This window comes from Myotis brandtii, unplaced genomic scaffold (assembly GCF_000412655.1).
Source record: "Myotis brandtii unplaced genomic scaffold, ASM41265v1 scaffold803, whole genome shotgun sequence".
NCBI classification, from domain to species: Eukaryota; Metazoa; Chordata; class Mammalia; order Chiroptera; family Vespertilionidae; genus Myotis; species Myotis brandtii.
In genome coordinates this window covers 820,626-848,494 of record NW_005371234.1, presented here as the reverse complement: position 1 = coordinate 848,494, position 27,869 = coordinate 820,626, and the positions used below count along the sequence as shown (strand labels likewise).

General features: G+C 54.6%; 2 protein-coding genes across 6 annotated transcripts in view; both read left to right on the top strand.

Moving 5' to 3' along the window:
- The first annotated feature begins 1,024 nt into the window (after positions 1-1,024).
- Positions 1,025-18,832, top strand: LIPE (lipase, hormone-sensitive). 4 transcript variants are annotated; one of them, XM_005883904.2, is made up of 10 exons: positions 1,025-1,129; positions 9,736-10,271; positions 12,337-12,427; positions 12,544-12,689; positions 12,858-13,043; positions 13,246-13,540; positions 14,247-14,474; positions 14,705-14,881; positions 17,451-17,872; positions 18,306-18,832. In XM_005883904.2, exons 2-10 carry the CDS (start codon positions 9,756-9,758, stop codon positions 18,528-18,530), a joined length of 2,286 nt encoding a protein of 761 aa, XP_005883966.1. In that variant the 5' UTR covers positions 1,025-1,129; positions 9,736-9,755; the 3' UTR covers positions 18,531-18,832. The 4 variants fall into 4 exon arrangements, with proteins under 4 accessions (XP_005883966.1, XP_005883967.1, XP_014386917.1 ...); XM_005883905.2 differs by lacking the exon at positions 1,025-1,129 and adding an exon at positions 1,394-1,618; XM_014531431.1 differs by lacking the exon at positions 1,025-1,129 and adding an exon at positions 1,710-2,039.
- Positions 18,833-22,536: 3,704 nt separating this feature from the next.
- CNFN (cornifelin) overlaps positions 22,537-27,869 on the top strand; it is a 17,624-nt gene continuing 12,291 nt past the window's right edge. Inside the window, exon 1 of one of the 2 annotated variants that reach the window (XM_014531433.1) lies at positions 22,537-24,015. The gene's annotated coding sequence lies outside the window, so the exon portion shown is untranslated. Of the gene's footprint in view, positions 24,016-24,809; positions 24,850-27,869 lie in introns of those variants that run through there. The other variant, XM_014531434.1, reaches the window with a different exon arrangement.

Sequence of the window (27,869 nt, the reverse complement as noted above, 5' to 3'; positions counted from 1 at the left end):
CCTTACTAACCTCAGGGAGTGTCCATCCCACTCGGCCCATGTCTGTGCCTTAGCCATCCTTGAGCTGCCCGGTCTTCCCTCCGCAGCAGGACACTTGCTCTCCTCCCAGGCTGGCCCCCCAGAGAAGTCCCAGTCCAGCCAGGCCTGAAGGCCTTATGGGGTGTGTTCTGGAAGGGAGAGCCTAGGAGAGGAGCTGGGGGTCTGCCAAGTCCCAGACAAGGGCGGGGCTAGAGGAAGGCAGAGCTGGGGGGAGTGGGAGGGGGAGTGATGGCTGCCTGCCCTCCCTCCCCTCCTCTGAAGCAGTGCGGGGAGGGGGCGGTCTAGCTCCCATCCCCATTCTCTAGGCTCCAAAGCCCTGCCAGGCAGAAGCAGGCATCAAGTGTTCTCCCGGGAATGAGGGGTTGCTTGTTGAAGTAGCTGGAAGGGGGGAAGCTTGCAGCTCCACTCCAGAAGCCGAGGGCCGGCACCGGCACCGGCACCGCTGACCCAGCCCAGAGGCCTCCCCGCCGAAGGGGCTGGCCCGACCCTCTCAGGGATGAGAAGGTCATTGGTGTCGGTGCCAAGGCTGGCGGTAGGCCTGGCGGGAGGAGGGGGAGGGGACGGAGGGGTGGATGGAAAGAGAGGGAGAGAGGGTGCCAGGCGTTTTTCCGGTGCTGAGGGTGAAGGGTTGTGTCTCTAGGCCCCCAAACCGCCGGAGCGACCAGGCCGCCGCTCCTGAAGCGCCCAAGCGCCGTTGAACGTGTGCGCATGCGCGAGCCTCGAGCCTCCACCGTTTCCCGCCTTTTCCCGGGCGCGCGCCTCTCCCTGCCCCTGGCCAGCGTCTTGGGGCTACTACGCAGGCGCCTAGTATTCTCCTTGCCTCTCCCTGTCATTCTTGAGGGAGAAGGTAGAGAAAGGAACCGCGAGAAACCGAGCAATGAGAGAACTAGCAGACAGGGGGCGGGGAGAAGGGCTTCCTCCTCCAATGGCTCGCAGGCAGAGCCCGCCTCCAGCGCTGGCGCCCGCCCCGACTTTGAATCGCCCGAGGACCTGGCCCGCCCCCTGTCCTCAAGGGGAGGCTCCGTGGCGCCTCGCTCTCCCCGCCAGCGTGCGGGCCGGGTGGCGTTCTAAGGGATCCCCACATGGGAAGGTGAGTGGGCGGACAAGGCTGAGAACCAGCATGTGATCCGACCGAGGCTTCCGCGCTAGGGAGAAACCGTGCGACTCCCCACTAGTCCCGACTGAAGAAGGACGCTCTGCGCCGCCTCCAGGGCTGCATTTTTTGTCGGTCGCGGGTCCTTGATGCGTATGAGGGGGCGGGGCCAGTCCTTAGGTCCCGGCAGCTGGGGGCGGGGCCCGGCGGTGGGGTGAGGCCGGGATAGTCCAGGGGGCGGGACCCCGAGCGGAGCAAGGCCAGGATTGGGTGGTATGGGGGCCCGGCGGTGTTGTGTTAACAGGATTGGCACTCGGGGCGGGGCGTGGGGCTTGGAATTGGTCCCCGTGGGGAACTGAGGAGAATTGATGGAGTCAGCCGGGAAAGAGGGACCCGCCGGGGCCCCTGGGGACCGGGCCTCGAAGAAAGACAAAGAGAGATCCAAGAGGCAAAGCCGCCGGCGATGGCGAAAAATCAAGGCCAAAGGTGAGCACGCGGGGGCCGGCAACAGCCCGGAAGGAACCTTGGACATCCTGCGGGGCACTGGGGACTGAGTGGACTGACCCACCGGCTCGAGAAGTAGGGGAGTCCATGGACTGGCCCATTGCCGCTCTGCGGGGGAACGCGGCGATGCTGGGAGCGGACTGTACCCCCAGCGTAGAGACTGCCGGACGCTCCGCTGCTGTCATGGGAGGAGAGTCCTGAATGCGAGTCTTCTGGGCCAGAGTTCCCGCTCTGGCTCCGCACTCGCTGTGTGGCCGTGGGCAACTCCTGCCCTCAGTGTTTCCCACCTGGGAAATGGTCGGAGCGCCCGGTTCTCAGGTCTCGGGCACTCCTGAGAGGATAGTAAGGAAGAAGTTTATAAGCTGTTGCCCAAAGAGGAAGTTGAAGAGTGAGTCAGAGAAAGGTAGGAGGAAAGGTGCCCCAGAGAGGGCAATGCCAGACCGGTACTCCCAGCCTTCATTCAGCCCCTCCATTTCTTGTCAGGTCACCTGCTTGCTTCAGCCCCCGTTCCCTGGGGCCTGACTTCCGGGACCCCACTCCTTCTAGGACGAGGGGTTCCTGGGTTGGTTTCTGACTGCCACGCTCTCCCTCAGGAGAAGGGAGGTCTGTCGCCCGGGTTCCTAGGGTGCCACATTACTAACTGAAAGGCAGTCCAACGGAGATGGGCAGGGGCTGGCAGTAATTCCTTGCTCAGTTTTGAATATTTGTCAATCCAAATGAGGGCCTGTGGAAAGTTCTTGTGCAGACAAGAAACTGGCTTAGCCCCTGGGCCCCAGAGACCCCAAACTCTGCATTGCACATCCCTGTCAAGAATAGAACTGGAATTGGCTCCAGCTGCACATGCAGGCTCAGACAGGCTCAGACTGTTGCCCGAGGGCATTGACTGTCACATAGCAAAACAGCATCACAAGCAGGACAGAGTGCCCAGAGGCAGTCAGTACAGACCTTGGTTAAGTACATGGGCACTGGAGACCTGGTTCTTCAGGCTATAACCTGTGGTACACTGGGCAACAGGCTCCTTCCTTCCCTGCCTCAACTTTTTGAGTGATAAAATGGATATGATAAGAGTGCCTGACTTGTAGGGCTGTTGTGAGGTTTGAATGAATACAGTTACCCCCCATTAGACAGCAGGCTCCCTAAGAGTGGGGTTGTGTCTGCCTTGTTTACCCTGCATTTCCAGAGCCTGCTATGCCAGGCACATAGACACTTAAATATTTATTGAATTAATAAGTAAAGGAATGCGTGAACTGTAACACTGGGACAATAATCATCGTGTTGCACTTGGGATTGTCATGAGGAGTCAGAATCCTCTTGGGCAGGACTTCCTGCTCAGGGCTGAGCCAGTCCTCACAAATCCATGGGCCCGCCTACTCACCAAGGTTCATTCCCCCAAGCTCTGAGATTTGCCTCTCATTTCCTGAGGTCCTGCCCTGGTGCCAGGTCTCAGTTGGGTGAATCATTTCCCCACCCCTTGCCCCAAGGGCATCCAGGCTGGCTGGTGCAGTCCTAGTCATCAATTTGATCTTGCCAGTAACCTGATGACAATAGTGTCATTATGATCACCTTATTTCCCAAATGATGACACTGAGACTCTGAGGGAACAAGGTCACCTGGGTTTTCTTACCTGGCCAGTGAGGGCAAAGAGATAGCTGCCCCCAGCCTCCTGAGGGCAGGGAGTGTGTGAGCTCAAAATTGCTGTGTGTCCCAACCTTAATTCACACAAATTTGTTCATCAGACATTCACTGAACACTTATTTAGGCCAGGGCTGGGCTCTTGGTGGCAAGGACAGACACATTGGAGCTGTAGATGCAGACATTAATCAAATAATCTCACAAACCAGATATAATTATAAACTACGATGTATACAAGAGGGAAATTCCTGAGATAATGTAAGAGGAAGGCTTCCCAAGAAGGTGGCTTTGGACCCATGGATGGCTGCTTGGGCAAGGGGGGCAGGGAGGACAGAGGGGACAGAATGGGCAGAAACCCTGAGGCCCAAGAAAGCAGCACATTACAGCACAGAGGTCGCTCATCGAGGGAGGGGAAGAAGAAAGGCTGGGCGGACATGGGTCCCAGAGGGTCTCTAATTTAGGAGACCATGTCCAAGATGTGGGGCTTTTTCCTGAGAGGAGGGGTTGGGCTATTGAGAGTTGGGAGTGTGTTTTAGAAAGAGCCTCTTGCTGCTATGTGGAGCAAAGATTGAAAGGGGCAAAATCAGAGACTGTAATGAGTTACAGTTATCCAGATATGGGAGCAGGGGGGTGGGAAAAGGATCGGGTTCCAGAGGTTTCTAGGGGGCAGAGTGGACAGGACTTCATGATGGATTAGATGGGGAGAGGAGATGGCCAGGATGATTCCCTGGGTTCTGGCTTGAGCAAATGGGGAGTGATGCTTACACCACACACACACACACGGATATGCACAAATATCTATATATATCCATACTCATACATACACATGCCCACACAGTCTCTCTCACAGGCTGAGAAAAACACACGCAGACTGTGACACATGCATAAAAACATGCCTTCAAATATGCCAAGAAACAAAAACGCACAGATTGAGAAAAAATGTCAACACACCCACCCACAAATATAATGGAGAAGAAAGGCTGGGCGGACATGGGTCCCAGAGGGTCTCTAATTTAGGAGACCATGTCCAAGATGTGGGGCTTTTTCCTGAGAGGAGGGGTTGGGCTATTGAGAGTTGGGAGTGTGTTTTAGAAAGAGCCTCTTGCTGCTATGTGGAGCAAAGATTGAAAGGGGCAAAATCAGAGACTGTAATGAGTTACAGTTATCCAGATATGGGAGCAGGGGGGTGGGAAAAGGATCGGGTTCCAGAGGTTTCTAGGGGGCAGAGTGGACAGGACTTCATGATGGATTAGATGGGGAGAGGAGATGGCCAGGATGATTCCCTGGGTTCTGGCTTGAGCAAATGGGGAGTGATGCTTACACCACACACACACACACAGATATGCACAAATATCTATATATATCCATACTCATACATACACATGCCCACACAGTCTCTCTCACAGGCTGAGAAAAACACACGCAGACTGTGACACATGCATAAAAACATGCCTTCAAATATGCCAAGAAACAAAACGCACAGATTGAGAAAAAATGTCAACACACCCACCCACAAACACATATAATGGCCATGACCCGAACCTATGTATGTACATACATACATGTGAACCTCAGACACACTCACGCCTGACCACCCAGAAAGCACACAGCTGAGACATGACAGAGAAAAGGACAACACTCAGATCCACCATCCTTGCTGGTTCTGTGACCTTGGGCAGCACGTCACCTCTCTGGGTCTGGTTTCTCATCTGCCAAAAGGGGTGATAATAGTCCTTACCTCATGCATCCTGGGGAGGATAAATGAGTTACTTCACATAAAGCACATAAAGAGATCAGTGCCTGGCACACTACAGTCAGTCCTTAGAGTACAGTTTGCTCTGGTGGGAACACTCGGGGAACTGGCTACACTCACTGGCCCCCCTTCTTCACCTGTACCCAGGCATCTCCCGTGCAGAAGCCCTTACTCTTCCCAGGCCCCAGACCTCGCCCTTCCTCCATCCTCCCCCCAACTTCTTTCCCCCATTGCCCTGCTCAGTCCCCAGGGGCCAAAATCCAGGCCTGATTCAGCTGCCCAGTGGCTCTCTAGGGCAAAGGGCTGGTGCCCAGACAACGGGACCCTTCAGCCCTACCTCTGTCCCAGTCCTCGCCCATGGCCCTGGTGGGCCTGCCCCTGCCCCAGTGCCCTCTGCCTGGGATTCTTGGCGAGTTTCTGGCAATCTCAACATCCCTTCCTGCCAGCTCCACCCAGCCTAGCCCCCAGGGAGCTGCCTAGACCAGGGCGAAGGGCAGAGCCCTAGAATCATGAAGGCCTATTCCCCAATGCTTTGTGCAAGTCACTGTTCTGTCCAGTCTCCTCTGTCCTCATCTTCAATAAAGAGCCCTACCGCATGGAGGGCAGTAAATAACAGTGGTTTATAAAGTGGGAAACCACAGTCTATTAGGCAATAAATACCACATGCTGGCCATGCTCCAGGCACTGTGCAAGGGGTTCAGGTACAGCAATAAAACAAAGTCCCTGCCATCAGGGAGCCTATAAACTGATGAGGGAGACAAAAAGCAAACACATAAATAGTCAATTGATTAGTATGCTAGCATTTGGTACCACAGAGGAAAATGACCCAGTACACACCTTGGTGAGGCCACGTGTGAACCACCAAACAGACAGCTGTAGAAAAGGCTGCCCAGGGGCAGGCAGGATGGCCAAGTGCAGTTTCCAGATGAGGAAACCAGGCTCATCCAGGATCACCTGGTGAGTGGTTTGGGCCAGTGTTCCATTGTCACAGCCACCAAGCTTAGAGTTGCCTCCAGAGGCCTCTGTCTGTCCATCTTTTGTCTGCCCTGGGGAGGGGTGGTCATCTCCCAAACTCCCATCCAGCCCCTTCTCCATTCCACTGTGACTCTTCGGGCTTTTCTTCCTTCTTCAAATATTTGCTGGGCACCTACTATGTGTTAGGCCCCCTGATGGGCCTGCCCTCATGGGGATGGGTATTTAAGGGGGAGAGACAGGATTCACCTCCAGCCAAGCAAATGACACTGAGACTTCAGGGCCTCATTTGCACTATTCCCTTCCAAGATCCTGTAACTGATTTTGTATTTGTGATTTTATATTCCTTTTCCTAAATAGCCCCACTTCCACACATGGAAGCTTCATAGTTCTTATAAGCTTCACGGCTCTAAATCCCGGTTCTGCCCCTGGGGAGAGACAAATAATACACATGTAAACAAACAAATGTATAATTGCAAATGTGTAAGGTTCTAGGAAGAACAATTTAAGTATGTTGGCAGAAAATAGTGCTGGGTGGCATATCTCCTTTAGAGATGAGCAGTTAGGGAATGCTTCTTCAAGGAGATGACAAGCTCTTTCTTGAAGGGCAAGAAAGAAAGAGCTGGCCAGGCAAGGAGCATGTGTCCCTCAGCCTTGCTTTCCCCACATGTGAGGTAGACAGCACAGTCACAGCAGGATGTGCTGTGAAGGCTAATTGGCAGGTACACGATGCCAGTGTGAGAACACCACACAATAGGACCTGTGGCTCAGGCCCCTAGCTGGGCTTGGAAATACCTATAATCTGCTTTTGTCCTCCCTGGAGGGTCAGGCAGGGCTGGCTACCCTCTCTTTCCCCAGCAGCTGGGGCTGGCTCTGCCAGGGCCAGCCTGGGGGGATGGGAGTGGCAGGAGCTGAGATCATGGGGCCTTTGCTCCCTGAATCCACCCTGGAGAGGGAGGGCAGCCTGGCTGGGTGAGAGGGGACAGTTTGTTCAGGACTAGGGCTAAGACAACTGGGTCCAAAGGGGACTGGGGGCCTGGATTCCTGGTCTGAGGGCGGAGAGAGCTAGGGGCCTAGACTCCTGGGTCTGAAGGAGGAGGGGGGCTGGGTACTCCTAGAGGTTCTAAAGCAGAATTAAACTGGAGCTGGGAGCTGACAGGGGGGCAGGGAGTTGGGCTCCATGCTCTGTTTACAGCACGTGGTTCTCACTGTCCCTTGTGGGTTGGGAGGTGGATCGGTGGCCACACCCTGGGCAGGCTGGGCCCCTCCCCGGGTTTATCGCCCCAGGCTGCTACTGGCACAAGCCACAGTCCCACAGTCCAGCAGTCCTAGTCTCGGAGAAGCTCTGAAGAGGCCTAGAAGGGTGAGTGCACAGCCAGCTGAGAGAGAAATGGCCACTGGCAAACCCGAGGGCCTGGAAGGGAGAGGAGACACCTGGGAGGAGCAGGGGGCCATCAGCCCAGGAGCCAGGCAAGGTGCTGGGTGGGCTGCAGGAGGGAAGAGTCTCTGGAGTAGAGGGCATCCCCATCAAGGGGGACCCTCAATTGTGAGGAGGGTCAGTTTCTGCGGGCCAGAGCGAGAGGCCCAGCCTCCAGAGCACCGGGAGGGAGACATGGCTCTGGATCTGGGTTTGAATTCTGCTCCACCCCTTTTATGTATGTCTGTTTTTTGTTTGGTTGGTTGGGTTTTGTTTGTTTATTAGAAAGAAAGGAAGGGAGAGATAGAAATTCGATTTGTTGCTCACTTATTTATGCATTCATTGGTTGCTTCTTGTGTGTGCCCTGACCGGGGAATCGAACCTGCAATCGTGGCATATCGGGATGATGCTCTAAACCAGTGGTCGGCAAACTGCGGCTCGCGAGCCACATGCAGCTCTTTGGCCCCTTGAGTGTAGCTCTTTCACAAAATACCGACTTCTGCGCATGGGCCACGAAGTTTCAATCGCACTGTACGTGCGCACCCGCACGTGGTATTTTGTGGAAGAGCCACACTCAAGGGGCCAAAGAGCCGCATGTGGCTCGCAAGCCGCAGTTTGCCGACCACTGCTCTAAACCAACTGAGCTATCTGGCCAGGGTGCTCCACCATTTTTTTTTTCGTGTTAAAGACTGCTTTATTGGTTGCAGTTAGTACAAGTCAATAAATATTGATCCCTAAAGGAAAACTCAGTTATTTCTCAGCTTACTGAATGAAATTGAACCACCTGATTGCTGGGAGGATAACTAAAGTCAACGCCGCTTCTTGGGAAGTGAAGCCATAGCCAGCTGATATATGGCATAAGTTGTTCTGTAAGAATCATGGTAGCTCTATACAGGAAGGCATCAGCTACCCCATCCTTTAGATGCACTGGAATTCCATTGTCCTCCTGATATAGCTTTTGTTTCTCTGGAACTTTATTTTCAAACTGCCTGCGTGAAGCAGTTCTTATGGTCCTCTAAGTGCCCTTGACTGAGAATTGAACCCTGGACCCTCAGTCCACAAGCCAACACTCAAACCACTAAGTAAAACCGGCCAGGGATCTACCATTTTTTTTTAAATATATTTTTATTGGTTTCAGAGAGGAAGAGAGAGGAACATCAATGATGAGAGTGAATCATTGATTGGCTGCCTCCTGCACGCCCCCTACTGGGGATTGAGCCCGCAACTGGGACATGTGCCCTTGACCGGAATTGAACCCGGGACCCTTCAGTCTGCAGGCCGATGCTCTATCCATTGAGTCAAACCAGCTGGGGCTCTATCATTTTTAATGCAACCTTCAGCTCCTTAACACCTCTGAGCCTCAGTTTCCTCTCCTGTATAATGGGATGCTACCACTAATAGCTGAAACGTAAACTGAGGCTGTCTGTGTCTCAGAGAGTTAACAAGAGCAAATGAACAAAAACACACACAATGCTCTTAACACAGGATCTGGCACAGAGTGAACTCAAGGTCAATGATAGCGATGAGTGTGAGTACTATTATTCCAGGCAGAAGAGCAGAGCAGGCCCATTCAATCTAAGCGGAGTGGACAGGCCCAAAGGCCAGAGCGTCCAAGCTGGGAGAGGAGTGAGATGGAGTTTTGGAACTGCACAGAGGAACAGGAAGGGAGCTGGAGTTTGGAGGGGGTTCCACAGCCAGACTTAAGGGGCCAGGAAGGGGCAAGAATGACTCTTCAGTTTTAAGTAAGGCTAGAATGCTGAACTCCTTGGTTCAGGAAGAGAATTGGGCTTGGGACCAGAGTCCTGGAACACCACCAGGTGAATGGGAATGGGTGGGCTGAGAGAGAAACTCTCCAAAATACTGGTGGAGGGAAAGAGCCTGTGGGCAATGCCTTGGGCCTGAGGAGGTAGGACGAGGGCCTAAAATCTGGGTCCTGAGAGAGGACCAGCTGGAGTCCAGACAACCTAGAAGGAGTCCTGGGCCAAGAACAGTAAATGGAGACAGATGCCTGAACTCTTAGGTCCTTGAAAGAAAAAAAGGGGTAGGAAGGCTCTAGGGTGTAGGAGATACTGGAGCAAAGGAACCAATAGGAGAGAGCAGGGACACCTGAGGAAGGACTGGCTGAGGGTCTGCACTCCTGGCTTCTGAGGAGGAAAAGATCTGGGTACCTAGGCTCCACTGTTGGGCCTAAAGGAGGAGGTTGGATTCTGATGTGTGAATCTGAGGGAGGAAGGGGATAGATAGAGCCTGGACTCCTGGAACCCAGGGCCCAGCTGAGCAAGGTGTGATCCAACCCTGCTTAATGAGCCTCTCCACTGCCCCCAGCCTTGCAGCTCATACACAACATGGACTTACGCACGATGACACAGTCGCTGGTGACTCTGGCGGAGGACAACATGGCCTTCTTCTCCAGCCAGGGCCCTGGGGAAACAGCACGGCGGCTGTCAAGTGTCTTTGCAGGTGTTCGGGAGCAGGCGCTGGGGCTGGAGCCAGCCCTGGGCCGCCTGCTGGGTGTGGCACACCTCTTTGACCTGGATGCAGAAACACCGGCCAATGGGTACCGCAGCCTGGTGCACACAGCCCGCTGCTGCATGGCGCACCTGCTGCACAAATCACGCTACGTGGCCTCCAACCGCCGCAGCATCTTCTTCCGTACCAGCCACAACCTGGCTGAACTCGAGGCCTACCTGGCCGCCCTCACCCAGCTCCGAGCTCTGACCTACTACGCCCAGCGCCTGCTGGCCACCAACCGGCCAGGGGGACTCTTCTTCGAGGGCGACGAAGGACTCACCACAGACTTCCTGCGCGAGTATGTCACCCTGCACAAGGGCTGTTTCTACGGCCGCTGCCTGGGCTTCCAGGTGAGCCCCCTGCCCTACCCTGGACCCACAGTGAAGGCATCTGGTGGCCCCTCATCTGGCCCAATAGTGTAGAATAACCACAGGGGTCATGGGTTCAGAAAACTGCGGAAACAGAAAGGGAAGCTGTCTGGGCCTAGACAGAGCTACACCAGGACCTCAAACATGTGGCCCCCAGGCTGCATCCACCATGTCGCAAGAAATCTTTCATTTGCATAGCTTTTGCACCAGGTTCCCCACTGTTCTCCATGGTCCTATACTCAGGAGATCCATTCACTCTTTTATATTACCTCTTTGGCCCCCGAGATCATTTGAGACCCCCAAGAGGATAGTCAGTATTGTTCTCAAAGGCCCATTTGTAAGTGCATCACTGGATGCCTGGAAGGGAGGAGGAGGGGTGTGAGCCCCATTTTACAGAGGTTCAACTGTACCCAGGTCTGCCTGGACTTTTGGACTCACCTAAGGAGCTGTAAAATCGGGATTTTCAGGCTTAGGGTAGGGCCAAGGAGCAGATCTAAGTTGGTGACAGGAAAACCTGGTCTCAACCCCTCTCCTCCCTGAACTAGGACCTTGACTTCTGCCCGCTGCAGGCCTTCTACCCTCTGCTCACCCCAAACCACTCTCAGGGAGACACAGCTCATCTCAGCACTAAGAGGGAGGCAACAAGGAGGCCTTCCAATTCATAGGAAAAGTAGTTTGTGGACTCAGAGAATCGGGGGACCCTTGGGGCACCAGGCTCAGAGCAGAGACCCAATTGCCCCTCGCTGGGGTCAGTGCCAGATCCCCTAGTCCCCCAGCCACATCAGGGAACCTCACCAGGAGTATCTATAGTCCCTTTCAGACCCTCTCATGGCCTCCCCCCACTTAGATGATAGCTGAGGTTAGCAGCTTCTCAGCCTCTGTCCCACCCACCATTCCCCATTTCCCTGTGGGGCAGCCCGTCTTCAGTGACCCAGCCTGGGTGTTCCTGGAAACTCCCCCTCACCTAAGCTGAACCCACAAATATTGATCAGCCCAGCTGGGCCAGCCAGCTCCTCCCTATGTACTGGCCATGACCTTCAAGTCACGGGAGAGAGATCCTAGGGCCACTTGAGCCAGCAACCAGCCACAGTGGCCAGGCACCCCTGTGCTCTCTGGCCTACTGGGCCCCCGGCCAGGGGGAGGGCCAAGCCTGGCAGCTACTCTGACGGCCCAACTGTTGCAGGACAGCCTCCCCCTGTAAAATGTCAGCCCCAAGAGAGCAGAGGTCTCCCTTGTCTGGGTCTTGCTCAGCCCCTGCTCCAGCCCAGTGCCTAGCGCTCAGTATTTGCTGAATGAACAGAAGAACCCTGCTGGCCCTGTGCCCAACTCCTGTGGCTTTTTTCCCTCTGATCTTGTCTCCCCATCCTCTGTCTTCCCTAAGCTGCCTGGCTTCTCTCTCAGGTACTGTCTCCCCTTTGGCTGTCTTTCTGCCTCAAGATCTCTGGCCCTATCTTTGACCATCTCCCATCTGTCTTCCTGTTGACCTGTAACTAATCCCCATTGCTGTCCACACCTCATCTCTGTCCTCGCTGACTTTCAGGAAATCCCTACATCACCTTACTCCCAGCTCACAATTCTCCAGTGATTCCACCCCACATCTGGAATAAATCTAAATTTCTCAGGCCCTATGTGAACCCACTTTGCTTCTCTGACCTCACCCTGGCCCTCCCCACCCCCAGTCACCCTGCTCCAGCCACAATGGCCCCAGGTTTCCTTATCCACGCTGAGCAAGGCCCGCCTCAAAGCCTTTGCACTCTCCGTGCTCTCTGCAAGGAACAGCCTTCCCTCACTTCATTTGGGTCCCTCCTCAAGTCCCCTCCTGGAGACCATCTAAGTAGCCTAACCCCTAGTCATCATTCTATGTCCCCTCCACCTATTGTCTTTAAAAGCATTAGTCATTACTTGACTTTATATGGCATGTGCCTAGAGCAGTGCCTGGCACACAGTAGGAGCTCAGTAAATGTTTGTTGAATGACTGTCTGCCCCTCACTCCTGCCTGCCCTAGTCCCTCTCCTGGGCAGTGGGTGACAGCAACATCTCTCCACAGTTCACGCCCGCCATCAGGCCATTCCTGCAAACCCTCTCCATCGGGCTGGTGTCCTTTGGGGAGCACTACAAACGCAACGAAACCGGCCTCAGTGAGTCCTGGCCAGCCGGGCCCTGCCTGCACCACCCCTGCCCTCCCGTCCCCCTCCCTGTCCCTGCCCCTACAGCCTGACCTGCCTGGGCCTCCTGACACCCTCCCGACCCCCAGGTGTGGCCGCCAGCTCCCTCTTCACCGGTGGCCGCTTTGCTATCGACCCAGAGCTGCGTGGGGCTGAGTTTGAGCGAATCACTCAGAACCTGGACGTGCATTTCTGGAAAGCCTTTTGGAATATCACTGAGATCGAGGTGCTATCGGTGAGCATGGGGCCTGATAGGGCCCTAACCTGTTACAAAAAGGGGACACAGGGGCCCAGAGACCACATCAGGTCTCTGCAGGGCTCCAGGCCCAGGGATGGCACATAAGGGAATAACTGGGGGCTCAAGCTGCCCATCCCCAGTGCCCTTTCTGTTTCCTCCCACCAGTCTCTAGCAAACATGGCATCAGCCACCGTGAGGGTAAGCCGCCTGCTCAGCCTGCCACCGGAGGCCTTTGAAATGCCACTGACCACTGACCCCAAACTTACAGTCACCATCCCACCCCCCTTGGCCCACATGGGCCCTGCACCAGTCCTCGTCAGGCTCATCTCCTATGACCTTCGTGAAGGACAGGTAGGGCCCCTGCCTCAGCCAGGAACAGGTACAGAGCAAGGGGCACCCTCACCCAGGTGCCCTTCTTTTTTCCCTCCATGCTGTCTCAACTCTCAGTGCTCACACCTGCTCCCCTCCTGTCTCTCTGAGTACATCCCCTTGGTGGGGGGAGGCCTAGGCAGACTGCCCCAGCTTCACCCTCCTCCTCCTCCCTCACCCCCAGGACAGTGAGGAGCTCAGCAGCCTGGTGAAGTCTGAGGGTCCTCGGACCCTGGAGCTTTGGCCACGCCCACAGCAGGCACCCCGCTCTCGGTACCTGGTCGTGCATATCCATGGTGGTGGCTTTGTGGCCCAGACTTCCAAGTCCCACGAGCCCTACCTCAAGACCTGGGCCCAGGAGCTGGGCGTCCCCATCCTCTCCATCGACTACTCCCTGGCCCCAGAGGCCCCCTTCCCCCGCGCGCTGGAGGAGTGCTTCTACGCCTACTGCTGGGCCATCAAGAACTGCGCCCTGCTCGGTGAGCCCAGCCCTCACTGCCACCCACTCTGTTCCTGCCCCAGCCCACACTGCAGGGGAGTGAGCCATCTTGTTTCTCAAGCCTCAATCTTTACCCCCTGCCTCCCCTTCCATCTCTGCCACCTGGCCGCCCGCCACTGCCCACTCCTCCATCTCTGCCTCAGCGCTTTCCCATTGCCCCACTGCTCACCCAACTTTCCATCAACCACTTCCTCCTCCCCACTCCAGCCCTGACACTCCATCCCCCCAGCTCCCCCGTGGTTATCTCCTCCGACCTTTTCTTTCCTGTTTCCCCATGTCTCCAGCCCATTGTTCCAGCTCCTCTGACATTCCACTTCCGACATTTTGGGAGGCACAGAGCAGGATGGGACTGTGCCCATGCCACAGAGCCCATGGCCCCTTGTCAGCCTGAACCCTGGCTTCCATTTCCTGGCCTCAGATGCCCCTCCCTCCCTCTCCTCTCACTCCCACCCACACCTTGCTTCCAGCCTCCCAAGCTTCCTCACAGCCTCCTGATCTCCAGGCCTCTCCATGTCCTGAGTCAGCCTGATTCTCTGGTCACTATCCTCCAAATAGGTCCAAATCTCTGCCTCTGTTTACCAGTCTCTGACCTTAGGGTTGCACAGCCCCGCTCTGAGAGCCCAATGCTCCTGGACCAGAGCTGTATTCCTCCCTGCCAGGCTTGACCAAGCCCCTCTCCAAACCAGGCTCAACAGGCGAGCGGATATGCCTCGCAGGGGACAGTGCAGGCGGGAACCTCTGCTTCACCGTCTCCCTTCGGGCAGCAGCCTACGGGGTGCGGGTGCCAGACGGCATCATGGCAGCCTATCCAGCCACAATGCTGCAGCCCACCGCCTCTCCCTCCCGCCTTCTGAGCCTCATGGACCCCCTGCTGCCCCTCAGCGTGCTTTCCAAGTGTGTCAGTGCCTATGCTGGTAAGGCCCAGCGCTGGGACCTGGGGGTCAGGATGCCCAGGGCCTACAGGGGCAGGGGCTAGAGCCCGGTCTCCTGGGTCTGAGGAGGGGCTGAGGACAAAAATCTAAGACTCCTACTGAAGCCATCAGCTATTCCTGTGTTCCCGGGGGCATAGATTCCTGAAGCTCTGGGGTTGAGACTGGGTCCAGAAAGAGAAGAGACCAACCCAGCCCCCACATACACTCCGCAGGTGGGGAGACAGAGGACCCCTCCAACTCAGACCAGAAGGCACTGGGCATGATGGGGCTGGTTCAGCGGGACACAGCCTTGCTCTTCCGGGACCTCCGCCTGGGAGCTTCCTCGTGGCTCAACTCCTTCCTGGAGCTGAGTGGGCGCAAGTCCCCCCGAGACTCAGTGCCCATAGCAGGTAAATGAAGCCCTCCCCACACACCCATCCAGCATGCCCAGGAGGGACAGCCTGGCACACCACAAGATCTGAGGGTGGAAGAGGCTGTGCCCTGAGGCCCTCAGGAAGCAGAGATCACCTTCCTGGTTCTGCCCTGTATCTGTCCTGGTCCCTACCACAAAGCCTTGATTTTCCACAACAGTCCACAGCCTGGGAATTCAAGGATTTCTGGCCCCAGGTCATCTCAGTCCCAGGAACTATATGGTTTAACTTTCCAAACAGCCTTTCCCAGAAAGGGCCCTCAGTAAATGCTCAGAAGGCATGTCCCAGGAGGGCCCTCAGGTGGAGGTCAGCCCTCTTAGATTCTTTCCAGACTTTAAACAGAGGCACGTGGGGGCAATATCCCTGCTGCAGAAGCTAACCTGGGAGGCTAGGGCAGGGAGATCAGCAAACTGGATGGACCTCGGGAAGAGGAGGAGATTCCCAGCCTTGGGTGGGTGGCAGGACACTCAGGCAGCCCAAAGTCACTTCCATCCAGGAATCCATTTTGTCTCACCTTTAACATGTTAAGGATTTTAAAGCATAACCAACTCAACTTATTTTCTATCTCTCATAAATCAACTATTTTCTGGGTAATAGGAATGCATATCAAAAGTATATGAATACTCAGAAAATTATTCCAGTTAGTTGTTTTATTTTAAATTAAGTTTTGGTTTTTAGGATAGTCAAATGGATGCAAATAAATATACACAAAACCAAAAGGGATTTGCATTTTAGGCACATGGACCATTGAGCACTGGAGTTTTTCTTATAGGATAAAGGTAACAGGTACAGCCCCTAGAGCCCCCTGCAGACACCACCAGTCTAACTCCCTACTATACCAGGTACTTGCTGGGTGATGTGAGCCTTGCTTTGTTCCTTGTGAAATGACTACAGTAGAAGTGCCTGCCTCATAAGGACTGCATGCACCATTCATTCCAAGCACCCAGCAAAATACCTACTGGTACACAGTAGGTGCTCTTAGAGCAGCGGTTCTCAACCTGTGGGTCGAGACCCCTTTGGGGGTCAAACGACCCTTTCACAGGGGTCGCCTAAGACCATCGGAAAACACATATATAATTACATATTGTTTTTGTGATTAATCACTATGCTTTAATTATGTTCAATTTGTAACAATGAAAATACATCCTGCATATCAGATATTTACATTACGATTCATAACAGTAGCAAAATTACAGTTATGAAGTAGCAACAAAAATAATTTTATGGTTGGGGGTCACCACAACATGAGGAACTGTATTAAAGGGTCGCAGCATTAGGAAGGTTGAGAACCACTGTCTTAGAGGATGCAAGCACCCCTGACTAGCTGGACTCTATGACTCTAGTCAATAGTTCTGTTCCAGTGACCCTTGGGTCACAGAGCACTTAATGCAGTTATTTTTATATCTTGCATTTTGCCTCCATGGATTTATAAAGACTGAAAAATATAGGTCTTGGCCCTAGTGATAAATAGCATCCTGGGTCTGATAAAATTAAGGGACCTGAGGCCAAGGTGGGCACACAAGATAGGCCAGGGGCACATCTGTAGTATCATTTGGGTACTTGTTGCATGGTCACTCAAAGGCAAGGGATAAAACTGAAGAACATAATGGACATTTTGGCAGTAGATCTATGTGGCTACAGGTGTGGGATCCCTGGGAATCTAATATGCCCCAAGACTCTTTTTTTTTAAAAATATATTTTATTGATTTTTTACAGAGAGGAAGGGAGAGGGATAGAGAGTTAGAAACATCGATGAGAGAGAAACATCGGATCAGCTGCCTCCTGCACACTCCCCACTGGGTATGTGCCTGCAACCAAGGTACATGCCCTTGGCCAGAATCAAACCTGGGACCCTTGAGTCCACAGGCCAACGCTCTATCCACTGAGCCAAACCGGTTAGGGCCCAAGACTCTTTTTAGCTCCCTCTTTAGCCTCCTTTAAAGCCATGTGGACCTGCGGGCCTTATTCCACTTTGCTCCATTCATACCCTCAGTGTCAAACAGCCATAAAAAGACTGCTGGGCCAGGAGGCTGCTGGAACAGGGTGTCAGGCCTGGTAATAAAACAGGACTTAATCCAATATCTTATCCCACTGAATCCTCAGCACCTCCTATGAGGTAAAGATTATTTTTATCCACTTTGTACAAATGAAACTGAAACTCCCGGAGGTAAAGGTGAGGTAAAGATTATTTTTATCCACTTTGTACAAATGAGGAAACTGAAACTCCCAGAGGTAAAGTGACTTGCTCTTAACCTTCCCAGTCACCACACACACACACCCCTCCACTAGAACAAGGCTCCACTTCCAGGACCACACAACTCTTTCTGCCTCTCCCTTGAAGTTGCAGCCTGGGCACCTGAGTTCCCACTCCCCACCCCAAGGAGGGTGTTTGGGGGAACACTCCAGGTCTCCACAGCCCTAGGATGCAACTGCTCCTCCAGAGGTCTCTGCCTTTCCTGTGACCTTCCCTGCCAGCCTCCCACACACCCAACCAACACAGCTGGCCAACCTGCAGCCCCAGCTGGCCCTGACCCTGCTCCTCCTGCAGAGTCTATGCGGCGCAGTGTGTCTGAAGCAGCGCTGGACCAGCCTGAGGACCCACAGGGCACGGACTCCCTCAAGAACCTGACACTGCATGACCTGAGTCTCAAGAGCAGCTCCGAGACATCAGGCACCTCTGAGCTGTCCCTGTCAGCGGAGACACTTGGTCCCTCCAAGTCCTCAGACGTCAACTTCTTACTCCAGCGTGAGGATACATCAGAGGAGGCTGAGGCCCAAGATGAGCTGAGCCCCGAGGACAGAGGCCGGGGAATTCGTGCCACTTTCCCTAAGGGCTTCCGCCCGAGGCGCTCCAGCCAAGGCCCCACTCAGATGCCCATCTACTCATCGCCCATCGCCAAGAACCCCTTCATGTCACCACTGCTGGCACCTGAGAGCATGCTGCAGACCCTACCGCCTGTACACATCGTGGTGAGTGCCAGACAGGGAGCAGCGAGGAGGGTGGGTGGGATGAGAGCTCCCGGGAGGGGGGAGGTCAGTAGCCTGGCCCCAAGGGACAGCTATGCCCCCAGGAAGGAACGCCTGGCAATGGAAGAATGGAAGGGAGTCAGGGCTGCAGTTTTCTTTTGCAATCTGGCTAGGCACCATGGGACCGTGGGGCAGCCACAGGGCTTGGAGCGTCAGGGGAAGAAGGGAACAGTGGGTCCTGGGGGAAGGAGAAGCCGGCAGAGGTCAGGGAGCCCAGTTAAACTCATTCTGCAACTCCCCACCATCCCTCCACCTCTCCCTCCTCTGGCCTCCCATGTCTCCCTCCTCTGTCTGTCCCCTTGTCCACGTGTTTCACACACACACACACCCTTGGTTCACGCACGCGTCCCTGTCCCTCACCCCCACTGTCCCGCAGGCATGTGCGCTGGACCCCATGCTAGACGACTCCGTCATGTTCGCGCGGCGGCTGCGCAGCCTGGGCAAGCCTGTGACGCTGCGCGTGGTGGAGGACCTGCCGCACGGCTTCCTGAGCCTGGCGGCGCTGTGCCGGGAGACGCGGCAGGCCGCCGCGCTGTGTGTGGAGCGTATCCGCCTGGTCCTCACTCCGCCCGGCACCACCGCGCCCGCCGCACCGGTCTGAGCCTCGGACCAGCCAGGCCGCGCGGTACAGGGGGGCGGGGAGTGGGGGGCGGCACTAAAGGCCTCTTGTTCCCACCTGCCTCGGCAGCCTCTTCGTGAATACTGTACTGCATCTGCCCCGGAGGAGGGCCGCGGGACGGGGTGGGCTGTGCCTTAAGTCGGACGGTGCGGGAGGCCCGGGAGTGAAACCCTGGCCTGGAGGAAGGGGCGCACGCAGACCAGTCACAGCTGGACCTGTACTCCACCACTGCCTTCCACTGCGGCTGCAACCGGTGCTGGGGCGGGGCCTGGCCCTACCTGCGGGTGGGTTTGTTTTTGTTTGTAAATAAAAGTACTTAATTAGTTTGGCCTCTTGCAAATGGGGGCGGGGTTGTCCATCAGGGGGCAGCATCGGACTCAGCTGCTGGGAATGAGAAACCTAGGACTGGAGAGTTGAAGCGTGAGGGACCAACTTCTGGATTCTGAAGGAGGAGGGCCTGTGGGCCTGGATTCTCGGGTGCAGAGAGATCCACCGCCCCACAGATTTGATCCAGGTAGAGCGCCGGAGGACTCTGGGTTCTTAGCTACTTCCCTTTCTCAACCCCACCCCAGCGCCCACCAGGAGAAGGAAACCCACACCCCAGAGAGAAGTGGAACAAAGCTAACAAGACACCAGACACAAAATGGTCACCCAAAATTCTGGAGGCCCCAGCTCTGCCCAGCTGTGACAGTCACTCAGTCCCTCAGCCAAGACTCTGTGACCTCACCCTTTTGAAGGCTCTGGGTTTGGAGCAGGGATGGTTTCAATCCACAGCCTACACTCAAGGGACTCAGGGAGGATGGAGGATGGAGAATGGATGCAAACACAGGCTGTCACAGCCCCCATCAAGGACTCCACCTGTAGTAGTCAGGGAGGGCTTCACAGAGGAGGTGATCCATGATTGGCCTTAAAGGATGAACACAAGTTTGTTTGTTTTTAATACATTTTTATTGATTTCAGAGAGGAAGGGATAGAGATAGATAGAAATACCAATGATGAGAGAGAATCATTGATCAGCTGCCTCCTGCACGCCCCCTTCTGGGGATCGAGCCCACAACCAGGCATGTGCCCTTACTGGAATCAAACCTGGGACCCTTCAGTCCTCAGGCCAATGCTCTATTCTCTGAGCCAAACCAGCTAGGGCAGTACAAGTTTGCTAAGCAGATGAAACATGCAAGGTTGTCAGAGCCAGTGGACAGTGATCAAGGCCTCTGCCCGACAGAAGGTCTGGTGCAAAGTGGGGAGTGGCCTGAGGGACATGGCATGGTCAACAGGAGCAATCCTGAAGGACCTGGCGTGCAATTTGGACTATAACCGGAGGGCAGTGAGAGGCTTTGAGCAGGGGAGGACGGGATCAGCTTGTGGCACTGAAAAGGGCAAGAATGGAGCCCTGGAGGCAAAGGAGGATGGAGCCAGGGAAGACAAGACCTGAGAAGGGGCAGAGGGTATGGAGGGTAGGGCGTGGGAGTAGGGGTGGAGCAGATACCAGAGCCAGCCGTAACTTAGGTTGGATGAACAAAACTTAAGTGTAGAACAGAGGTGACAGGAGAATAAGGGGACTACAATGAAACTCAGGTCTGGCCAGAGCAGTAGGTGGACAGTTAGGCTGTCTCTACTGGGAGGAGGCTCATGTGTGTGAGGGGGTTGGAGGGAGTGGAGGGCTATTTTGCACACAGAAAGATCAAAAAGGTCTTAATGAGCCAAGCCAGTAGCTCAGTGATTGAGCATCAACCCATGAACCAGGAGGTCATGGTTCAATTCCCTGTCAGGGCACAGGCCCAGGTTTTGGGCTCCATGCCCAGTGGGCGTGGGGGCATGCAGGAAGCAGCCAATCAATGATTCTCATCATTGATGTTTCTATCTTTTCCTCTCCCTTCCTCTCTGAAGTCAATAAAAATAAATAATTAATTAAAATGTTGGGTTTTTTAAAAAGAGAAGATAAGGAATAAAAGTGGGGAATGTCTTTTTTAAAAAGTCTTAATGAGACTATCCAGAGGGACATGCAGGAGAGTAGGCTGGCTACTCACTTCTGACTGAAGCTGAGGGACTGGAACCTTTCTAGGAAGAAGGGGCAGGTGGGATGAGCAGAGGCTGGAACAGACAGACAGAGCCCTGAGGACCATGGCCCTCAGTAAAGGGCAGCCTGGGGGGCTCTAAGTAGCTGGAGAGGGAAGAAGCTGACCAGGAAAGAAGAGGATATAGAGCAAAGGGGATGTTGGGGGGGTGTCTATGTCAGATGAGAACCCAAATGTTACCCTCAGGCCTCAGCAATGAGTGGTGGTCCTTGATGACCTTGTACAGAGCTGCTGCAGGGCCATGGGAGGTGGGCAGCCAGATGTGGAGGGGTGAGGATGGAGTAGAAGGTAAGATATTGAGCTGGTGGGTACAAGTCTTTAGCTATAAAAGGGATGAAAGCTAATTCATGGTGTGTGTGTGTGTGTGTTTAGAGGTGATGGAATATGTTTTCATGCTGCCAGGGAAGGGAGGGAGGGAGGGAGGGAAGATGCAGAAACACAAGAAAGCAGTTTCCTGAAGAGATGGGGAGAGGAGGACCCTCACATCACAGAGACCCTCATTCATCCAATGATTTCTGATTCAGGGGGAGGGAGCCATAGCCCAGAACTCTCCCTGCAGATCCAGACCCATTGGCCTGAGCCACAGATCCTCTTGTCCAGCTCATTGGACCCCTTGCTCATCTCTGCCCAGTCATCACCAACAACCTGCTCTTCTTTCCTGTCCCTATCTCATCCTCCCCCAGCCCACCAGGCCAGAGGACTGTTCTTGTCCTGGACAACCCCTCCACCCCATAGCCCATCAAGCCTCATCTATTCTTTCTGCCTCCTGCCTTTTCCCTTCAGCCTCTGGCCTAATCCAGGCTCCCTCCTCTCCCACCTGAGTCTCTCCACAATCCACCTTCTGGGCTACTGGCTTCCAGTCTTATTCCTCCAGTTCTGGCTCTAGCTCTGACTCAGTCCTCCCATGCTCTAAACCCTCCATGGCATCCTAATACCTGCTCCTGGCCCCCCAAACAAAGTCCAAGCTCCTCAGCATGGCCTCTGTCCACCTCTTCATCCTCTTCAGTCTGACTGGCCTTCTGCCTGGGCACCTACAGACAATAATGCTATATATATTGTATATTATTGATTTCAGAGAGGAAGGGAGAGGGAGAGAGAAACATCACTGATGAGAGAGAATCATTGATCAACTGCCTCCTGCACACCATCTACTGGGGTTTGAGCCTGCAACCCGAGCATGTACCCTGACCCAGAATCCAACCATGACCTCCTGGTTCATAGGTCCACGCTGAACCAATGAGCTACCGGCTGGGCCAGGCAGTAATACTCTTGCATGCCTCCCTGTCTTTGCTCATGCTGAGATGCCCTCTCCACAGGCTGTCCTGCACCCTTGCTTGGCACCTCCTGCTCCTCCAAGATCCAGCTGCAATGGCCCCTCTGGAAACCCTTTCCTGACTCACCAAACCCCAAAAGACCCTTACCTCTGCACATTCCTGCACATCACTGTGTGCGTCTGTTCTGCCATCTGACCCAGGCCTGACTCATCTTGGTCACCACCACTGCCCAGCATGAAGACTGGCACACTGGAAGCCTCCGGAAATATTTAAGTAATGGGTGGGTGAAAGTGTGAATGGGTGGTGTGGGGGTTATATGAGGAAATCAGTGAGAGAATCAATGAAGGTAGGAAGGACTGAACGGACCGGTGGGCAGGGCAGAGAGGTGCAGACAAGAAGAATCAGATTTAGGGTGGGAGAAATGGAATGGACGGAAGAATCTGAGATTCAGTTTCTCTAAGAAAGCAAAATGGGCGGGGCCCACCTAAACTCCACTTCAAGCCTCACCACGCCCACTGCTTCCCCCCGAGCTAAGTCCAGAATCCCAACACGGGCACCCGGCCGGACCCACAGAGCCTGCCCTCTCCACCGGCTCCAGTTCCCGCGGACTCCTCCAGTTCCCGCGGACTCCCCCCCTCCCCCCGGTGCCCCGCCGATTGGCAGACTGGCAGGACGCGCGGGGCCCCGCCCACTAAGGAACGCGCTCTGAGTGGCCCAGGCTAGTAGGAGACGAGTGTCTATCGGCTGGATAATAGTGAATGATGTCACGAGTAGCTTATCACAGCTGGGCTCCGTGTCAGACCCGCCTCTGGCAAAACAACCCGGGAGGTAGTTGAGAGCGTGTTTGACTGCAGAAGAGAGAAGTCAGTGGGGTTTCTGGCTGCAGGAACCTCGACTGTTCGCTGGCATGACCCTGGGTCCTAAGGAAGGATGGAGACTGAGAGCCCTCCCTCGCCCCCCGCCCCTCCGTGAGGAGGCTGGGGGCCAGAGGGAGGAGGGGATTGCGGAGGAGTAACTAGGGGCCTAGACTTCTGGGTCTGAGAGCCTGAACGCCTGGATTTTGAGGGAGGAGGGAACTGGGAACCTGAAAGGTTGGGGTCTAGGGATGGGGACTCCTTGGTCCCAAGAGTCACTGGCCTGCCCACGGATGACAGATTCGAAGTTCAGTATTTTATGTGGCTCCTTATGGGATTGGAGCCAGGCTTGTCCCCAGGCAAGTGTTCTGGGTTGTGAGGTGGGGCTTGACTAGAGATGATGTAGAGGCTTAGGAGAAGCTCTGACCTCAATATGCCCTTTCCTCGTCCCTAAAAGGGAAGTCAGGGGCAGGGTGCTGTCTGCGAAAGGAACCCACAGAGTGGGAGGAGACTTGAAACTCCCGTGGAGACGAAAAGAAAAGCATAGATAGGAATGGAGAGATTAAGATTTTGAAATTAATGATAGAGTTCTTGAATGGAGTTTACTGTGGCCCAGGTTCTGTGCTAAGCATTTTACACAATTATCTCATATCTTCCTCATAACAGATCTAAGAGATTGGATTATTATTATAATCCCCATTTTACAAGTGAGGAAATTGACACCCAGGGAGAGAGAATCAAGATGTAAAGAGACAGGAGAGACACAAAACACAGATGGTGATAAACAGATAAACACAGACCCAGAGAGGGAAGAAAAGATAAATAAGGGGGGGCAGGGGAGAAGAGCTGAGAGCCAGGACACTGCCGGGGCCTTGAGGGGACAAGACTCCTGGGTCCTGGAGGAGGAAAGACCAAGATGGGGACTCTGGGTATTTCCTACCCTGACTCCCACACACCATGCCGTCCAGCCCTTCTTGCTCTGGGCATTTGGCCTGGTTGGGGTCAAAAATAGTGATTACAGGGAGCAGCTGTGTCATTATCCTATTAGGAGATGATAAGAAAATGATTCATGGGGGTGCCCTGGGCCTGGGAGGAGTCTTTCCCTCACAGCCTCTTTGATCTGGACAGATCAGACCTCAGAGAGGACTGGGGAGGGGCAGGGCCCTCTCTGTCCCTCTCCATCGCTGAGTCTCCATCACTCAGAACTATTGCCAAGTCCCTCGTGGAGACAGATGAGGCACCCGGAGCAGCAACAACTTTGCTGGTGGGTCTTCACTCTCTGGGTCTCTCTACTTTCCCCCAGACCTTGACCCAGTGCCCACCAGAGTCCTGGCTCAGCCAGGGGCTCAGCCAGTGCTAATGGAGTGGATGGACAACATCCACATCGCTCTCTGCATCTCTTCTTCTGGCCCCAGCCTGCCATCTCTCGTGTCCCCAACATGTTTCACTCTTCAGCCGCCCCCTGGTCTCCCTCACCTCCTCCCACCTTCCCTTTCACCGGGTGTTTCTCGCAAAGCCATTGGACCCCCCAACCCACTGGGGAGAAACTGAGGCTCACGTTGGAAGGTGCCGACCTCGCAGGGCCCCAGATAAGACACAGTACTAGCACCTCAGAGTCAGAAATGCAAGAGCACACAGAACACGTGCCCTTACGACACGTGCCTGAGGTAATCTTGCATTTACACCCACACAATCAGAGATTCACACACACAGCACATGCAATCGCCTACCAACATAAACATAGGCACAAAATCACAGAATCCCTGCAGACAACACATCCAGAAATAGCCTATCCCACATGCAACACAGATACCCACACCATGCAGTTACATGCCGGTCACTGATGGACATCCAGCCAGTTCCTACGCGGACTGTGAACTAAGACTTGGTTTCATTTACTGTTGTATCCCCAGCAACTCGAACAGATCATCATCATCATCATCATCATCATCATCATCATCAGTACCGTGAACAAAAAGTATTTCCTATGTGCCAGGCACAAGTCTAGGCACTTTACATGAATTAACTCATTTAATCCTCTCAAAAACTCTACTTGTGACAACCCATTTTGCAGATGGAAATTGGAGGTCCAGGACAGGTTATTTATTTGCTCAACATTTCACAACCAGTAAGAGGCCATCAGGATTTAAACTCAGGTTTTTAGTCCATTGCGCAAGGCTACCACTCAATAAATAATGCCAGCCTTAATCCAGTCAGAATTACAGAACCTTGACAGCTGAGACCACACCCAAACTCAGGCGCACAGTGGGTAGTAGAATCAGAGAAGCCAATAGAAACACACAAATAGGAAAAACCCCTTCACACCCCAGAACACAGGGACACACACAAAGTGACACATACAGAGACAATCCCCACAGACACAGCACCCACAGAGGCACACACCACACCAAAACCTAGACACAGGGACCCACCCAGAGCTCCCTGTTCCTGGGCTGGCCCTCGAGGAAGCAGCAGGCTTAGGATGGAAAGGGGGCTGGCCACCTCACTTGCCCGCTCAGCCTGACTGGTTCCACCAGGCCATGGATGGCACCACCCGCCTTATGAAACCCTTGTTGGGCAACTGGACCCAGACCTGGCCTGGACGCCTAGATTCTGGGGAGAAGGGGCTGGGTGTCCCATTCATGGATTCTAGGGCGGAGCGGAGGGGGATTGGGACCTGGACTCTTGGGGCCTGAGGAGGGAGGGCTGGGGGCCAGAATCCTGGGTTCTGGGAAAAGAGGGGGCCAGGTACTTGGATTCTTCTGTCTTTGAAGGTAGGGCTCCATGTTTAGCAAATAAAAATACAGGATGCACAGTTAAATTTGTAAAAGGCAAAAGATTTATATGGTCTGAAGAGAAACCAGAGTATATATAGGATGACCAGTTAAATTTGAATTCAGATTAACAACAAATTTTTGTTAGTATAAGTATATCACAAATATTGTGTGGGACATGCTTATACTAAAACAGTATTTGCTGCCCTGGCTGGTTTGGCTCAGTGGATAGAGCGTCGGCCTATGGACTGAAGGGTCCCGGGTTCGATTCTGGTCAAGGGCACATGCCCAGGTTGTGTGCTCAATCCCCAGTAGGGGGGGTGCAAGAGGCAGCTGATCAATGATTCTCTCTTATCATTGATGTTTCTATCTCTCCCTCTCCCTTCCTCTCTGAAATCAATAAAAATATATTTAAAAAAATAAAAATAAAAACAATATTTGCTGTTTCTCCGAAATGCAAATTTAACTGGGCATCCTGCACTTTATCAGGCAACCCTATCTGAGGGGGAGGAGAGCAGATGCTAGAGACGCTGCCTGGTCACTCCAGCCCCCAGGCCTCTCCTCTTCCTGCCCCTCCCCCCCCCCCCCCCCCCCCCCCTCCCCCTCCCCCTCCCCCCTAAGCAGGCCACCTCACAACTTCCCCAGTCCCTATTTCCTCATCCACATGAGTTGCTGTATCTAATTGCTGCCCCAGGCGGTGTAAGAGTGGGGAGAGGAAACTGGAGGACAGCTCCGGTTGTCATACTGGAAGCCCCAGGGTCCTCAGAGATGACTGACCCTGAGTCACCTGCACCCCATGGTCTGACGGCTGGGGGAGGGGGAGGCTTGTGGCTGCCTCCACGGAGCAGGCTTGGAGAGGGGGAGATGCTGAGGTAGGAGGCCAAGACTGCAGAAGGGCAAGAGACATGGAGTTTGGTGGAGAGAGACTCAGAGGTGGGGGGACAGAGAACCAGAGAAATCTGGAAACATAGGCAGAGGTGCGAAAAGAAAGAGAAGAGACTCAGAGCTGGAGACAAAGATGCAGGGATGGGGGGACAGGGACACTGAAACAGAAGGAGAGAGAGCTCCACAGACATTCAGATTCCGGCTGAGTGATGGGCACACGCAGGCAAGATGCCGAGCGCTGCCCACAAGTCTGGGGCAAGGACAGCAGCCACCCGTGTGGGGCCGGGGACCAAGGCTTGGGACCTGCTGTGTTGAACCAGGGGGTTGGGGGAAAGCTGCGATCCCCGGGGAACAGGGTGCTCCACCTGCCATCACCCCATGCCCAGTGGGGTGACGACACCACCTTCTCTGCAGGTGACACCCCAATTTTCCAGTGCCTCCTACATTTTTGGGGTGACACCCGTCCTGGGAACCCCACCCGGCTCTAATGCTGCTTCCCTCACTGAGTCACCTCCAACCCCGCCAGGCTTGTTGGAGGGGAGACCATGGTGACTCAGGCATCCAGGCCCCCAGCTTCACCCCCAGGAACCTGCAGGTCTGAGTCCCAGGACCCTGCCCCACTGAGGGAGGCAGCGGCCTAACCCAAGAACCTGGACCCCAGCCCCTCCTCCCCCAGACCCAGGAGTCCAGGCCCCGGTCCTCTGCTCTGTTAGGACCAGGAGGCCTGGGCCACAGCCGCCTCCTTCAGGAACCAGACTTCTCAGTTCCCAGCCTCCTCCCTTCCCAATTTGGAGGTGGGGTGAGGTGTGTTTATTTACTTTGGTTCCAACATGAATTGCAGCCAAAACACACTGCCCCCCCCCCACGTGCCCCAGGACCCTGAATGGGAGGACAATGCCCCCTCTCCCAGGGAAATGGGGACCTCACTAAGGATGATGGGAGAGGCCTCAAAGGGAGCCCTCGCTGCACTCCCTCCGCACTGCAGGCCTTTCTTCTCTCCCCTCTCCCTTCCCTCCGAGTCCAGTGGTTCCCATTGCCTCCCCCTACCTGCCCCTCCACCTTCCCATCTCTCTTCTCTGAATGTGTCTCCCCTCCTTTCATTTCTCCCCAGACCTTTGTGCCTCTCTGTCTAGGCATCTATTTCTCCATCCCTCTCTGTCTTCTCATCTCCCTCCATATATCTAAAACTCTCTCTCTCTGACCTGGACCTCCCTTCTGTCTCTGTGTCCCCCTTCCCTCGCCATCTCTCTGTCTCTCCCTCTCTTATGGTCTCTGTCCTTTGACCCAGCTGTGCCCCTTGCACCTTGGCTCCGCCTTCCCTTCCCAGCACTGGGCCCACTCCCCTTTCTATCCCCACTCCAGCTCCTCATCCCTGGACCCTCCCCCACAATTTCCTGGTCTTCTGAAGTCCTGGAGGAGGGCAAGTGAGGGGAGGGGGAGGGGTGGAGAGGGAGGAGGG